General features: G+C 33.7%; 3 protein-coding genes across 3 annotated transcripts; 1 reads left to right on the top strand and 2 right to left on the bottom strand.

Moving 5' to 3' along the window:
• Positions 1–2,175: 2,175 nt before the first annotated feature.
• TRIADDRAFT_11431 (uncharacterized protein) lies at positions 2,176–6,305 on the bottom strand (the record flags this gene model as incomplete). Its single annotated transcript, XM_002115645.2, has 12 exons — positions 2,176–2,333; positions 2,429–2,540; positions 2,657–2,770; positions 2,876–2,964; positions 3,064–3,175; positions 3,315–3,426; positions 3,586–3,691; positions 3,831–3,931; positions 4,388–4,464; positions 4,930–5,007; positions 5,379–5,581; positions 6,158–6,305. Coding segments are annotated over 12 exons (1,410 nt in total), but the record flags the coding sequence as incomplete, so codon positions are not given.
• A 2,892-nt stretch (positions 6,306–9,197) lies between these two features.
• TRIADDRAFT_29852 (uncharacterized protein) lies at positions 9,198–9,611 on the bottom strand (the record flags this gene model as incomplete). Its single annotated transcript, XM_002115646.1, has 1 exon — positions 9,198–9,611. One exon carries the CDS (start codon positions 9,609–9,611, stop codon positions 9,198–9,200), a length of 414 nt encoding a protein of 137 aa, XP_002115682.1.
• Positions 9,612–10,296: 685 nt separating this feature from the next.
• Positions 10,297–14,620, top strand: TRIADDRAFT_59624 (uncharacterized protein; the record flags this gene model as incomplete). The annotated part of the gene is made up of 11 exons (XM_002115519.1): positions 10,297–10,546; positions 10,930–11,132; positions 11,511–11,588; positions 12,072–12,195; positions 12,285–12,390; positions 13,061–13,149; positions 13,268–13,356; positions 13,654–13,765; positions 13,856–14,009; positions 14,082–14,112; positions 14,483–14,620. The coding sequence occupies 11 exons, from the start codon at positions 10,297–10,299 to the stop codon at positions 14,618–14,620; spliced, it is 1,374 nt and encodes a 457-aa protein (XP_002115555.1).
• Between the last annotated feature and the right edge of the window lie 1,406 nt (positions 14,621–16,026).

Here is a 16,026-nt window from a genome sequence, read left to right on the forward strand (position 1 = left end):
AAACAACGAATATGCACAACATAGCGTTATACCTGTTGCAGAGCTAAAATGAATAAACCACTTTCAGTGCAATCAAAGTACAACCAAAAAAATCAACTGTACCCATGCTCGTCAAGCGCGCAATGCACATCGTATAGCCAAAAATGAATAAACTACTGGGCAAATTCACTTGCTGGATGTTTTGATGTCTCTTTTGCTTGGCTGTAATCAATTAATCGATCTCAAGAATTCTCTGTACTGTACATACACAAAGTATTCCAAAATATTATCCATGTTGGTGATATTGCATAGCCTGATAGCCTATATCAATGCGCAAACTACTATACCCTACAACTGTACAATGGCACTTGCTAATGCATGATCAAATTACTTGATACCTCTTTGTATTGCCGTAATGAACTAATCTATTTCAGGAATTCTCTATAATATATTAAGGCATAGCCATAAAAGCCCCCTTCCATCTGCGCTGTCCAATGTCCAGCGCACAGCCTAAATGCTATCAATACCCTGTCCAGCTCATAATACAGTACATCTTGCACAGCCAAAATAAATGAGCTACTCAATTGCATAATTGGATTGCATTTTGAAGCAGTAAGCCAACTACACGCCCACCGACTCATATCAAATTGATCATCAAGAAAGGATATTGTCGACCGTAGTTTACATTTCGTTCCTTTTTCATTTGCGGTAGATCTGTAATGTTAACAACATTAACTACTCTATTCAATAGCTATTCGTGCTAGTACTGTATAGGAGATCCTACAGTACGCGCATATTTTTTATCCTGATAGTTATAATAATGTTATCGACTAAAAGTAAAAGAATAATCTAATCATTTATCATCTATGCCTCATGGAAAGTAGAAGGTAAAATGTGGTACATACGAGTACGTACCAGTAGAAGGCGCCACTGTACTCATTAGGAAGTGATTTTTGACTTGATAGGTAGTTAAAGATGCATTCATCAGTCGCCTATAATACTGCCAAGTTTTTCTATAATGGTTAGCTCTTATCCTTGATTAACATAGGACTCCCGATGAATTATAATAAAAGGCTATTACTATCCGCTGACGTTTCATTGGATTTAAATTTTATTGCAAGGTCATCGAGGATTTTTAGGGAAACCTATAGTATGCGATCGATAGTGATTCTACTGACAAGATGCTAAAACTAGACGAGAATTTTTACTAGCTATCAACTATATTATAATATATAACTACACCGTATACATTGGTAATGGCAACCTTATTAAGACCTTAGATAAAGTGTATCGTAATTTGCATTTTTTTAATTTAAAAAATAGTATGCTAGTACTATATTTTCATAATAGCCTAGCATCGATGCCTTGATAGAGCTACTGCATCGTTACGCGTGGAAACTTTTCAACCCTTATTGAAAGCAAATCATAGCGATGACTCCTGAGTGCCATTCCTTCGTTCTGCATCATGGATCGATATTTCGCTATTTTGAATCAATGAGTCATGATCAATTGTCTAAATAAGAAGCAGACGAAAACATTAGTTCAATTTCATCAAGTCATTGGCGATATGTTACCAACGACGAAGCATTTGATCTCCATAGCAAGAATAGATCAAAGCAATTGAAAAAGTCATGGCAACAGAAAAACGTTGCAATGCTATTTTACCCTCTCTGCGGTCCCATATCGCCTGCTAAAAATACCACCAAACCATTGAAGCCGTGTACCCTCAACGGGAATAGTTGAGCTACGACAAAATAGGGGCAACATATACTTGTCTAGGGGTTAAGGTAAAGCAGACGCAATTGGTTGATAATAACCAACAATATCCTAGACACATTAATCGAAAGTGCAAGATAGGCAAATATAAGAATTGATAAACTATCAGCATTGGATATTTTTTGTCGAATTGGACCCACGCATTTGCCAAAGCTGATAGATCAGGATTGGGTGAGGAAGCATTTGGATTATTGGGCGTTGATTTCACCGAAGTTTCCTTTAATGAATCTCATCGTTTAATCATCGTAGGAAATTTGCATCTCTATTCATTATCATCAAGGCATTAAGAATGGGAGTATTACCTGATTTTCTTCCATTTCATTTTCGCCAGTTCTATCATTAAAACATCAGCATAGTTTAGGTTAAATTCGATATACGTAACGGTACTTCAATTCACTTTCTTCTTCTATCCAATGAATCTTACCGAATTTTAAGTAGCGATAGCATTTGCCCGGTGCCCCCACCATTGAAAATGACTGTGGCAAAGACAATCATTAATGTAGTGGTAAACATTAGCTGACGGCTTTCGCTCGATGTATTACGAATAGCCAAGGCAAATGCAATAGCGCCGCGTAATCCTATCGTCCAAAATGTAAAAGTAGTTAGTTATACAGGAATTTTAAGTTTGTCCTAATACAACGATTAGTGCAACTAACAATTAAGATAAAGTTACCTGCAAATAACATCATATGCTGCAGATTGCAGCTGATTTTATTTTGTCGGACTCTGTTTAAAATAAAACTTAAAGGATAAATATTACAAAGGCGACCAGCAAAGATTGCAAGCTTGATATTTTGTTAAGGATCGCACAAGGTATTCTCTAATTTTAAAATGAGGCATTAGAGATTAAATATCAAATGGATAGCCTATAAGCATGGCATACACTATATCTCAAGGATACGAATGCAAAACTAATAAAACCAATATTCCAACGATGATAGGGAAAAACGAAAACTGAAAGTCCCATATAAGAGAATATGAACTTTTCGGCAATAAAGTTCAAAAGTTCAAAAAACTACAAGAATCCAAAGAGATGATAAAAGAAAGCCAAAATTAGCATGACTAAATTCACTCACGAGCCAATCTTAAGAGAGAAAAAATATCAGGCAGAAGGTTCTACCTGCTTGGTTCTTTTCTGCGATTCAAGAGATAGATTCTTATGTGTATAATGAGATTGGATAATTCCACAAAATAGGATCGCAACAATGCCTGAAAATGAATACGATGTTATAAAATCATAACATAATGATACATGGACGCAAAATATCAAGTTCTTCTTCTTGCTGCTATCAAGAATAGTAGATCTACCCGTCAGTTTCATTGCTTCTGCAACTAAAAAAGTAGAGTATGACATCATGGCGAAAATGGTGGTTTCAAGTAATGGATATTTCCCAATACGAGTTAGTTTGGTAAAGTGCATCTTCGTTAAGGTCAATTACCGTATAAAGCCAACAAAATCGTGAATAACAAAAATTTTTAGCAATGAAAACACGAATATTGCTGTATCATTTATAGAGAAAGGATATCAAAGCCATTAATAATCCCATGATGCATCCAACAGCAAATGAACCCAAAAATATACCAAGAAAAACCCCAACCGACCGAAAAAAACCTGCAGCATTAAAAGTATCTACTCCTTCGGCAGAGTACGGTGAATAGGCCAAGATGGAACTACAGTATAAAAGTCATTTAAAAGTGGTCATATTCTAAAGGATGATTCTTGACCAAATAGATGGTGAATAGTGAAGTCTAAGCACAGTGGTTACTTTCAACGCCAAGTCAATTCAGCATTTTAAATTAGGTAATACTCCCAAGCTTCGAGATACTAACCGATACAGAACGATAGCCACTGCATCATTTAAGACACTTTCGCCAAAAACCAGAACATATAGCTTAGAATCAACATGTAAATCGTGAAAAACTGCCAAGACGGTTACTGCAAAGACAAGATGCAATATTATTGTAGTTGTTTAATGTTGGAAATGGCATAGAAGGGATACAGTAAATTATAGCGACTTGAATTTAAAGTAATAAAGCAATTCGTATAACAGTGTAATGAGTGCACTCGTATATACCAGGATCAGTAGCAGAAATCATCGCACCAAAGAGTAGGCAATCGATGAAATCGAAGCCATTTATAACTTGAATTTTGGAAACGAAAGCATACATTATGCCACTGTGATATGAATCAAAAATCAAAATTAAATGGTACATCAATAGCAACATAATCTCTACTGGCAATATACGTCATCAACCATAAGATGCCTTAACCTTTCATACTTTGAGTAAATTAATAGGTAGCAATATATGACATAAACCGGATGATAGCTTAAGTAATAATCGTTTCTAACATTTTAATGTGCTAAATTTGCTCATAAGATATACTAGGATAGCAATCATGGGATGAGCTATCGTCACGATAGAATCAAGATACAACACCAGCGACACAAATGTCTGCTGAAATTTTAAAATTCGAGCTCAAAATTTAAAGTAGCAGTTATTAATACTATATTGACTACTGGATTGAATTGTTAGATACTTTCTAAAAGAGTGAATAAGGATCGTAGTAAAGGTACTTACTAGTAGTCAAAAGGCTTTTAGTATTTCTATCTATAATGAATGGCTAACTTACCCAATTACAAAGCAAGAAATGGTGGTGCCAATCACAGCAAACATCAGGATGGAACCAAAGTTGCTAAAAAAGTGTTTCTAAACCCGTAAAATCAACATCAATTTTATTTACAAATTTTAATTGTTGTATATCCATTTCTAAACTATCCTTTAGTTCATTGAAGTAAAACAAACAAAGCAGAAAAAATGCACTATATCTTGATACTAGTTAATGCAGTAATACTTCAATTACAAATTTAGATTCTAAAAAATGTATTTCTAGAACACATAAAATTAACGTCAAGTAAATTTATCAGTTTCAAGTGTTTGATATTCATTTTCAGTTATTCTTCATTTTATGCAGGTACAGAGTAGACCATTGGCAGGACCATGATTAGGATTTTGTATTTAATTTATTTACGTTCTATTAACACATATCAGTATCTAGGATCTTAGCACTTAACTAGCGTAATAATACTTTAATTACAAATGCTAAATCATGAAGCTTCAATAACGATTTTGAAAGGATTCATTACACACAGTTAAAATAGTAGGTCCACTTACTTGTCTCAAATCATAACCAGCATAAAATATGATTGGAGGAAGGAGCACATAAAAAAATACTTCCGGATCGAAACCCACCTTCATCAATGAAAGAAAGATTAATGTTATCGTATATCTACATCGATACTGAAGCATGGCTGAGTATTCTTATTCTAATACTGTTGCCCTTGATTCATCGACAGTAAAATATTAGGATTAGGTATAACTAATATATTATTTTTTAATACTGATCGATACAGAATAAGACATGATTCAGAAATTGAAGCATGACTGACAGTAAGTGCTTCACTACTTTTGGCCTTGATTCATTCCACTGAATCAATCAAGTTCTGCAAATTCACTTCAGTTCATTAAGTAATACAAATGAAATGATCATCAAGGCCAAACTTCGAGGTAAAACAATATTATACAGTTCAACTCTTTCGTCTACAGATATCTTTCGAACTTACCCTATCAACGAGTTCTGATATCGGTAATTCGGGTGTTTCATTGCGGTAAGTTGCAGACAATTTGTAAGCATAGGTAATATTATTGTCTTGTACATAAAATGTCGATGGGGTTGTTCTGTTTGTAATGTTGATTGGGAAAGTGTAGGCAATTGCAGTTTCACTTGGCATACTGGTATACCTGATTAATACTCCCATCACTCCTCCTATCGTTATGCAAGTCAAAACAGAAACAGGACGCAGTCATATTGATACACATCAAGATGAAATGCTAAGAATATGCCGTATTTACTTCTATAGTCTCACTCCTTAAAGTTGGAAGACTAGAGATTATTAACTAAGTAAGTCTTTTAAGTTTAGATCGTAGCTTTAGGCCTAAATTTCTTGACTTTCTGGTAGAAAGCTCCCAATGATGAAAGCTTCGCACATTAAGTACAGTACTTGTAAGAATAGACGTCTATATTTGAATTCGTTCATACTAACTCAATCCAAAATCTCGATAATCAAAGCAAGACAATAAAGAAAAACATTCTTGAATATAAAGTTTAGGAGTAAAGATTCTAACACCTTAAGATTACCATAGTTTATCAGTTTTATAAGCGATCGAAACGATGTTATGAAGAGACTTTTAAATCAAAATTTGGGGGGGGGGAGGAAATGAATTAGTGTCGTCATAATTACAAGTAACAAGTAAATAAACTCCCTACTCCTTTTCTCACAAATGAATCTATACGCTATAAACTGCATGCTACAACTATACCCTGCAGTACATCAGTACTTACCGTAAAACATGGATAACCCAGTTTCATGCAGAAATCGAACTTGTTTTACTTTTAATCGCCAAGCGGTTAAAGTAGTAAGCAAGGATAGAAAGAGTAAAACCATCAAAAGAATGCTATATAGCTGATGTTGGTCTTCAACACGCTGCTCGATCGTGCCTTCATAATTTGTTGGTTTTTGAATTGAATAGGGTAATGCATTTAGCAGCACAACCAAAATGACGGCGAAATGATAAAGATTTAACATGATAGAAAAGAACGAAATGATGTCATTTATGATGAAAAGAAGTTTTTAAATATATTTCGAGAGGAAGAAAGCCTCTAGAATAGTCTGCTATAAAGTCTACACTCGTCCCTATACGCAGAATAATTTGATAATTACACCTGTACCAGGTAAGCTATATCATAAGTACATATACACGCTCTTTGGGCCAAAGAAATTGGCGGTAGGATGGAACAATCATGTGACTTAATCATTAAATAATAGAAAGCAAATGAAATAATGAGAAAGAATAGAATGATATCATTTGTTACGAAAAGGAGACTTGCAGTGGATTCGGGAAGAAAGCCATCAGAATTCCCTGCTGGGTACTCTCTATATGTAGAATAATACGATAATCGCAACTCTACCAGGTTAATAATGCGATAGCAGTATGCTTAGTTAAGGCAAATTGATTAGTAGAAGAAAGGAATAATTTTTTGATTCATTCAATAAAGAATAGCATTGACGTAAACTTGATGGAATCCCATGGATTAACCTGTTCTTTACTTCATCTATTAGGAAGGTAGAGTAGATGGAGTAATATAAAGTTTATTCCCATGGGGATTGATTTACAATTGCACTCTATTTTAAGGCTGTCTATTCGCATTCAATTGCTGAAACGATAGACTACAATCAACGAATGGCTTTCTGAATGCGCTAGATTTCTCTAGCTGTCTAATAAGGTATGCTTCCTGCAGTGAATAAATTCAATTGTTCCAAGTATACTTAACGTTGCTTAATTACTTCTAGAATAGTATTCGTACGTAAATAATTGATCCTTTGAATGAATTCAATCATAAAGACAATAATAATTACATGCAGAATTGAAGGCGTTAACAATGATCAAATGAAACTAATTCTTTCTCAAATAGTTGATTTCTTGGCTCGTTGATGAAGACAACTTGATATTAAATTCACGTACGAGGAATGATGAGTATTCCATGCACGTTGAGCCAATAGTGTATAAATACTTTATTGCTTCATCGAGTATATGTCTGTATGATGTATCTTCATCTGAGGAAGCACATCCTTTCAAAAGTCATTTAGCACATCTATTCCAATATTGATAGTTGCAATACTGTTACTAGAAAGGCAATTTTTAATATGTGCAGTACTATGAAATGGAAAAATTCCAGCATGAGGCAACTTAAAGAGTTAGTTTAATACTTATAATAATTATTGTTTATTTATTAATTAATTGATAATAAATTGAAATTATTCTATGAAGCTATATGGAGAGAATACCTGTCGACGACGATTTATAATGTTTCTTCATGAATCAATTGTACTGCAGCTCGTACACGAAATGATCAAGACTTATAACTATTATTTTACATAGCATAGACTACTGGTAGTCCATATCCAAAAGAAGGGCACAATTGTATTCCCTGCCAAACGATTCCCTATTCTATGAAATTCCTTGATGGTTTGAAAATATCATAAGAAGATAACTCTATTCTAATTAATATTCTAAATGATCAAGACCTACGCAAATCATACTACTTGCTAATGGCATGAGTATATTCTCCATCAATCATCGTTATTGCATGAAATTTTTCAATAGTCTTGAGGCATCACAAGGAGACATACTGTAAACTGCGGATACTGCGTTTTTAACATGGTCTTGATTATATAAGGTATACTCTTTAACGGACAAAGTTTAGCAACTGACATACATTTGATAAGAGATTAATGTGATTATAATGAGAACGTAATTAATGATTAGTTTCTAAATGCAGTAATGTAAATGAAAGATCAATTTATCGTACTTTAGAGATGATAGATGGTTTTTAAACTACTGCCAGGATTAACAGACGGTCACATGCCGTTATTACTCATTAGTAGTTGGCAGAGCGGAGTAAAGATTCTCGTTTTACTGCAAAAACCAGAAAGGTAGATATCACCTCAGTCTGGACTGTAAGTAGCAAGGCATAAAAATGGAATACTCTACGAGAATTCTATATATAATGCTTTTCTAATTTCATTTCAATGCAATACTAGAGCCATACAGTAAAAATTTGTATAAAAAAGGCAAATCTTGTTAGCAATCATTCATGAATAGAATAGACTAGTGCAAACTCCCGTCGCTTTGCTGACGGTTTACGATAATGTGCCATTTAACAGATAGTATTACCATTTGATAGACCTGTCAGAGGTTCAGTAACTTTTTACCGTTATCCGTGTACTGTATGCTGTACAAAAGTACAGTACTGTTAATTGTACGGGCGGGGCATTTGATAACGTTCCCATTTGTTAATAATTAATAGTTAGTATTACCATTCGACATTATATATATCCCGGTAATAGCCGGGCACTACTATATTCACAGCTATGCTTGTAGAATACTACTTTTCAATAATGCATTCACGGATGAAACCTTATTACAGTCTTTGATAGTAATTCGGCGATTATAATATCTGCTCTACATATCCTAATGTGAAGAATAATGCTACTGGACAGATTAAAATTATATTAACCATTGCTGAGTAGTAATATTATGATTGAACACTCATTTGCAAGTTTACTTTGCATAATTTGACAACATTTTATTAACATCCGATTACTCTATAATGCTGATTAGAATATTATACATGTATTGCAAAGGAACAATAAAAGTAATATGGCAATTACTCCCTTACATATAACAAATTCATAATGCAATAAAATTTATTTACTTTACGTTCGGAATTAAAGCATTACATTTTGTGGCTGCAAAATGTGTTATATAAACTGATATTTGCCTAGACGCTTTATCCTAAGTATAGTATTATAATCACTAATTCAATGTAGAGCTTCCTTATAAACTACATTACGTGTCACTCGGCATATGCCATTATTGTAACCTGGCAAGTTACTGTTAACTCTATTATGGAGTAAGGAATTAATTTCCGTTCGATCAATAAACACCTTTAAATCGCGAGGATTTCCAACGCGGCTTATGGCTACATATAGCTGGCCGTGAGTAAAAACACTGGTAGGCAAAAGTACTCCACATCGATTAAAAGTTTGCCCTTGACTTTTGTTAATACTCATAGCAAATACTGGGCGTATAGGAAATTGCCGACGTATTAACTGAAATGGAAGATCAGTGTCAGATGGGGAAATATTAATACGTGGTATTAAAATGATAGAGCCGGCATGTTCTCCACCAAGTATACGCGCCACCAACAGTCTTTCAGTAATAGAGGTCAACATGTATCGCGTTCCATTACAATGCCCATTACATGGATCTAGATTACGTAATAACATAATAGGAGCATTTACTTTTAATGACATTTGATGTGGTGGCAGTCCAGATAAATTTAAAAAATTTAAAAATTCTTGCGGATAAAGACTGGCTTGATCTTCATTGGACACGGAATCTATGCTACTAATGATCACCTCTTCGCCAGGCAAACGTTCCATAATTTCATCATTTAATGCGTCCACCACACTATTTTGGGGGTTTAATATTACTCTAGCAGAAAGCCAAAACTAGGATAATATTTAGTTGATATTGCCGTCTAGTAAATCATGCAATTTTCCAGCCACTGAACTTGCGATAACGATTGATGCACTAAATACCAGCTCTATGACGGCGAGTATTCCGCAACCAATTTAGAGCTGAAAATATGTTTATGCTCTTCATCGCCGTTGTTGCCACTCTCACCCCTGTGCTTATTTTCCTAGCTGTATTTCTACGCATACTCGCCATAAGTTTACATTTAATTCAGTCGAAAGAGGAGAAATCATTGGCTAAAATTTCTCATTACGTAGACTGATTCCTAGGTGCCAATTAGCATAATATCCTACTTTTGAGTATAAAAAACCACGATCAAATTTCATATTGAATTATTATTCGATACAATTAATGTATTACCTGATAACTCATCTATAAATTATGGAGGAATTCCGGAATTGCCAAGATTGGGCGAGCATTTTGGTGGTCTTGATGACGATATTACCTATCACACAAGCTAAAGTAGATCATGAAGGGATGACCGAAATTCGTGTTGAAAATCTCCATCGCATGTACAGTGTGACCTTACTGATTTTACTCTTTCTACTCTTGGTAACAGTGATCACTGCTTGGCAATTTAAAGCAAGGCGTATGCGATTTTTACATGAAACTGGACTAGCTATGATCTATGGTAAGTCTAATGGAAGGAATGAGGAATAACTTGACTCTCATTTCATCCGTAAATTACCATTTCCTACTAGTTGTACCCAATTACTTTAAATCCTTGTACTTGCTAGCGAGGTAAACAATTAAATCTTCCCTAATACTTAGCATAGCCGTGGATTACTAGGCAGAGTATTTAGTAGTCCTTAGCACAACTTACTGTATAAACCTCGTTCATAAATAGTAGCAGTTGTGTTTAGCTCGAAATCCTAACGGTAAAACTGAACAAAGCCCAGTATGTACAAACAATAATTACATAATTAATTCTCATCGTAAAACTAGATATCGCTATTGTTCTGCTGATTCAATGATAATGTGATCATTAAAAAACAATATTATCTGCATTTGCAGGAGTAATCATGGGAGCAATTATTAAATACTCTACACAACCTGATCAGCAGGATTATCCCATACAGTGCTCTTTGAATAAGACTAACGGTAGTCTTCCGTTGCTGCTGTCTGCAAGCCTTGAAAATGTCAGCTACTCCTATCAATTGCTGGCTATACATGACCGAGAAAGCCCTGCTACAGCAGAATCCCCATTAGTTGAAACGGTAAGGAAGATTGCAATATCAGCAATAATGGAATAGCAATCATTCAAACCATGATACAGTCAGCTCAGTAACTCTACTTCTATTCTATGTAAGATAGGATTTATGACAAGTAATTTCAGCAAGTAATTTTATCCGAATTAGTTAATGTTCGATCTAGAAATACTTCTTAATATTTTATTTCTCGAGCTTTCTATATGAGATGTGATTTATGAGAAGTAGTATACAGCAGTTTAAGGCCGTTATTTTAATTGAAATAGTGTAATCTCCGACCTAGCGATCTTCTTCAATGTTTTACTTTCTCTACCATTATTCAATACCAAATATGACTTACTAAAAGTGAAATACAGTAATTATAACATGCTCTTTCTGTCCAAATAGATGATTTTTGATCCAGAAATATTTTTCTATGTTTTGCTTCCTCCGGTTATCTTTTACGCTGGATACAATTTACGACATGTAAGTATTTAAACTCTACATTTTATGGATATTATGATAATACTAGGTCTTTTAGCTACAGTGAATAATGAGAGCTATCATTTCTGCTATAGAAGCAAAAAATAGCAGCCTTAACCAGAGTTCTGTAGCAAAATTTTTTACTGCCCTTTATTATTATTAGAGGCATTTCTTTAGTAACTTTGCGTCAATCCTTTTATACGCAATGCTTGGAACCATTATTTCCTGTTTTACGATTGGGTAAGTTTTACTCTGTGCCTAAGTATAGAATTATGTGACTTGCCTAAATGCCTACCACCTTAAACTTACTATAAACTGGCTCAGAAGTAGATTTTTCGGTTTGTTGTTGAATTTAAGAATCAGAAAAAAACATATTTACTGCAATAATATCCCAGCACATAACTTCAGAATTTCGTTGTATTAGTGAAAGTTTATATGAACGATACATAAATCTATCTATCGAAAGTTTTGATATTCTAACATTAGTTTCCATTACTTTATGTGGCAAGTGCTATCATGTACCTATTTGTTTCAAACATTCAACCTATCGGCGACTTTGGTTTCATCGACTGTCTGATATTTGGAGCTATGATTTCTGCTACGGATCCTGGTATAGCACTAGCCTAGTGGATTTTAAAATTACAGGATTGAAATATAGTAAGTACCGTAATATCTAATCGTGATGTGCTTTAATTTTAGTAACTGTTTTGGCAATATTTCACGATTTACACGTTGATTCAAAACTCTACGCTCTGGTTTTTGGCGAAAGTGTCCTAAATGATGCCGTGGCTATTGTACTGTATAGGTATGTACAATAGCTTCTAGGAAAATAGTAAACAAGAACTTCTTTGATTAATTAAGTACTGAAATGCCAGACCATAAGTAGCACTATAAGGCGAAATAAAGTTGTAAATTCCATTTTAGCTCGATCTTGATTTATTCACCGTACTCGCTGCATAGTGAAAGTGGATTTCATGTTGGTGCCTTGTTTCGATCTATTGCTGGCTTTCTCGGCATATTCGCTGGCTCTTTTTCCTTGGGCTGCTTACTCGGATTAACGACAGCATTAATATCTTATTGATAGTAATATAAGACATAAAATACCTCTGCTAGACTATATAAGTGATACAGTACTGTACGATGTACGATATTATCAATCACAAAGAAACTAACAAACCCTGCTCTTATTTCCTGATGAAAAATCGTTGATGCAATTTTTACCATTTAATCAGTACCGTTTGTCACATTTTTGTTAAAAGTTTTATTTAACTCTGTATTAGAATTGTTGCAATATCGCAGCAAGATATTGCATAGCTGTAACAAACGTTCATTCATAACGTATTTTACAAAATTATTTTATTATACATGTGAATAGTCTGGGATTGTAGTGATTAGATAAATATATTTCGTGAATCGCTCACGATAATGTTCTTTGTTTGATCCTTAATAACTCTGTAAATCTCTAAGTTGACAAGAATCCGAGAATTTCCATTATTAGAGACTGCGGTATTTATTATCTTCTCCTATTCGGCATTTCTCATCGCTGAAGCTCTCCGTTTAACGGGTATTGTATCCTATGCCGGCAGCATCTCCTTATATATTTATGTATATATATTCTATACATTATAGATATTTTAAATCGAACCTTTTTACAATGTTCTCTATACTTTCTGCTTCTTTAGGTATTGTAACTATATTGTTTTGTGGAATAACTCAATCCCACTTTACTTATAAAAATTTATCCGATGAATCCCAGAAAAGAACAAAACAGGTTTATATTTGTTATTTTTACCTAAGAAGTGACCGTATCTATACTACCGATGAAACTAAATTTCAAAACATTGACGAAAACCACTTCTAGGCCTTTGAAATTATTAATTTCCTCGCAGAAAATTTCATATTCTCTTATATGGGCCTTTCATTTTTTGTTTTCCCATACCATCGTTGGTATTTTGGATTTATAGCTTTTTCATTTGTATCTTTATGAAGAATTTGATAATGCTTTTAAAACTAGTGTAAAAATATCTGTATTTATCGGAACTATTCAAGCCCTCAACGTATTACCTAGATAGCCATTTTTGTAGGTCGGTTATGCAATATATATCCTCTCAGTTTCATCTTAAATCGGACTCGTCGAAATAAGATCAGCTACAATATACAGCATATGATGGTTTTTGCAGGTATAATGGCATTTGGATCGTCTCCTGTTATAGCTATGATATCAATATGAAACATAATAAAATGTGACGAATTAATTATATTTGTGGTAGGTCTACGCGGTGCTATAGCATTCGCTTTGGCTATTCGTAATACCTCTAGCGAAAGCCGGCAATTAATGTTTACTACAACATTAATGATTGTATTTGTTACGGTTTTGTTTAATGGAGGTACAACAACTCTAATGCTGCGGTGGTTGAGAATAGAGTAAGTTTTGTAAATTGCAGTCTAGAAGATTCATTTATATCAATTACACTCTTCATTATTAACTCCTATTAGTCTTGCTGGATCTGAAGATGAAAGGGATCAGGTATCAATAATGAATAAATCTAGAAAAGAATTTCAAGAATACTGTACTGAAATTATTACGCTAAACAGTATCTCTCGTAAGTTAAGCATAATGTAAATTGATCATTATAGGCTGAAACTGCGCCAGAAACTGCGCCAGAAACTGAGAATCCCAATGCTTCAGTATCATCCAAAGATGGAAATCGCTCATTATTGGCTAGATCATTTATAAATTTCGATAAAAAATATCCTAATTTTATTTCCTTGATATCGTGTTACGTAGCAATTGTTTATTAAAGCTCCATGGGAGAGATGATATTCGAATTTTGCATTAAACTACTAACGCTCTTGCCAATCTTTTGATAAACTGAGTTGAATTCCTTAATCCATAGCTCAAGTATCTGTCTCCAATATTTGTTCATAGCTCTAAAAATCCTTTTGAAGGTACTCGATTTCAACGTTGGGGTAACTGTTTTAAGACAATGGATGAAGAAGATCGGGATAATTTGGTGGAAATGGCTAGTGCATAATCATATTTAGCCCCAATTATAATCTTACTATCTACAACTGAGTTTTTAAGGCATTAAATTAAATTCATAAGCAGAATATATATTGTGCATCTTTTCAATGAAGTTGCTAAAAATTAAAAAGCTAAAATTTACAGGTAATGGAATTTTTGTGGCCAGGAGAAATAGCCAATAGCTGATATTACTGCAATAATTTAGTTGTAATTAAACATATTTATACATCTTAGATAGTAACTACTTTAACTTAATAATCGTAGTCGTATTAATTAAAGTTTGCAAAGTAAAGCTCCATAGATTCATTTATATTTTATTAAAATTGGATTTCATAATTTTTTATCTGAAATCCGTACCAGTACCATTTTGAATGTAACTTCTTGCGGATGTATAATCATCAATGCTTTAAGTGATGCAGTAAAATTACTATTAGAAAGAGCTCATTTACACTGTTGACTCAGTGCTTTACCTTTACCTATCGATAAAATAATACTTTAGATAAGCTTGGAGTCTATGCAGTATGCATGCTTTAATGGCAATCCTATTGTAATTATCAATTCTATATCACAGTATCAAGGCTCGACCATTCAGGATCGAAATTACATCAATGATGTGCTGTTGTTATATTCCATAGGATATTTGTAGCAAGTTTTCTGTACCAAGCCCGATAGATGAACAATTTAACTTGCTCATATAACTAACGTCCTAGCAGTTGCAAGTTTCGATTCAACATAGTAGCAAAGTGTTTTGAAGGTATAATAATGAAAGACGAACAAAATGGCCAGTAAAAACATTTCGTATTTGGCTAATATTCATATTCTATAAGGCATATGTGGGACGCTGTCCGCAGTGAATTCGATTGATTGTAATACTAACCTACTCATGTGACTAAAGTGCAATCTGAACGGAGCATGATATAACTATGTAGTGATTTATCTAATTATATTGGTAGAATATTTTGAAAGTATAGCAACAAAAAATTAATTAAAGGATGAAAAAAATGACCGGAACTTGGCTAATAAATTAATTAAGATAGTTGTAATAATCATATCATAATCATCAATTCTATAAAATAACTCTGTACAGTGTTCGATGGATTAAAATATTAATTTGCTCATGTAACTAACGTAAAAACTATTCTGAGTATGGCGTAACAGTGCAGTGATTAGAGCTAATTAGAGTAGTAAAGTACCTGAAAGTATAATAATGAAATATTAATTAAACGGCCACCAAAAGGCTCCTATTTGGCTAATATATTGTGTATATTACAACGTATAACTTTCAATGATGTCGTATGGCACTCATGTTGCATTAGTTTGGAAGGCAATAGTACTGCTGATGACAATTGATTATACAGTAATTAGATTGTCTCAGAATAACTAAAATGATTCAAGCTTAAATAACGTAAATTTTAG

The sequence above is a fragment of the Trichoplax adhaerens genome, genomic scaffold (genome assembly GCF_000150275.1).
Source record: "Trichoplax adhaerens TRIADscaffold_11 genomic scaffold, whole genome shotgun sequence".
In the NCBI taxonomy this organism is placed as follows: Eukaryota; Metazoa; Placozoa; class Uniplacotomia; order Trichoplacea; family Trichoplacidae; genus Trichoplax; species Trichoplax adhaerens.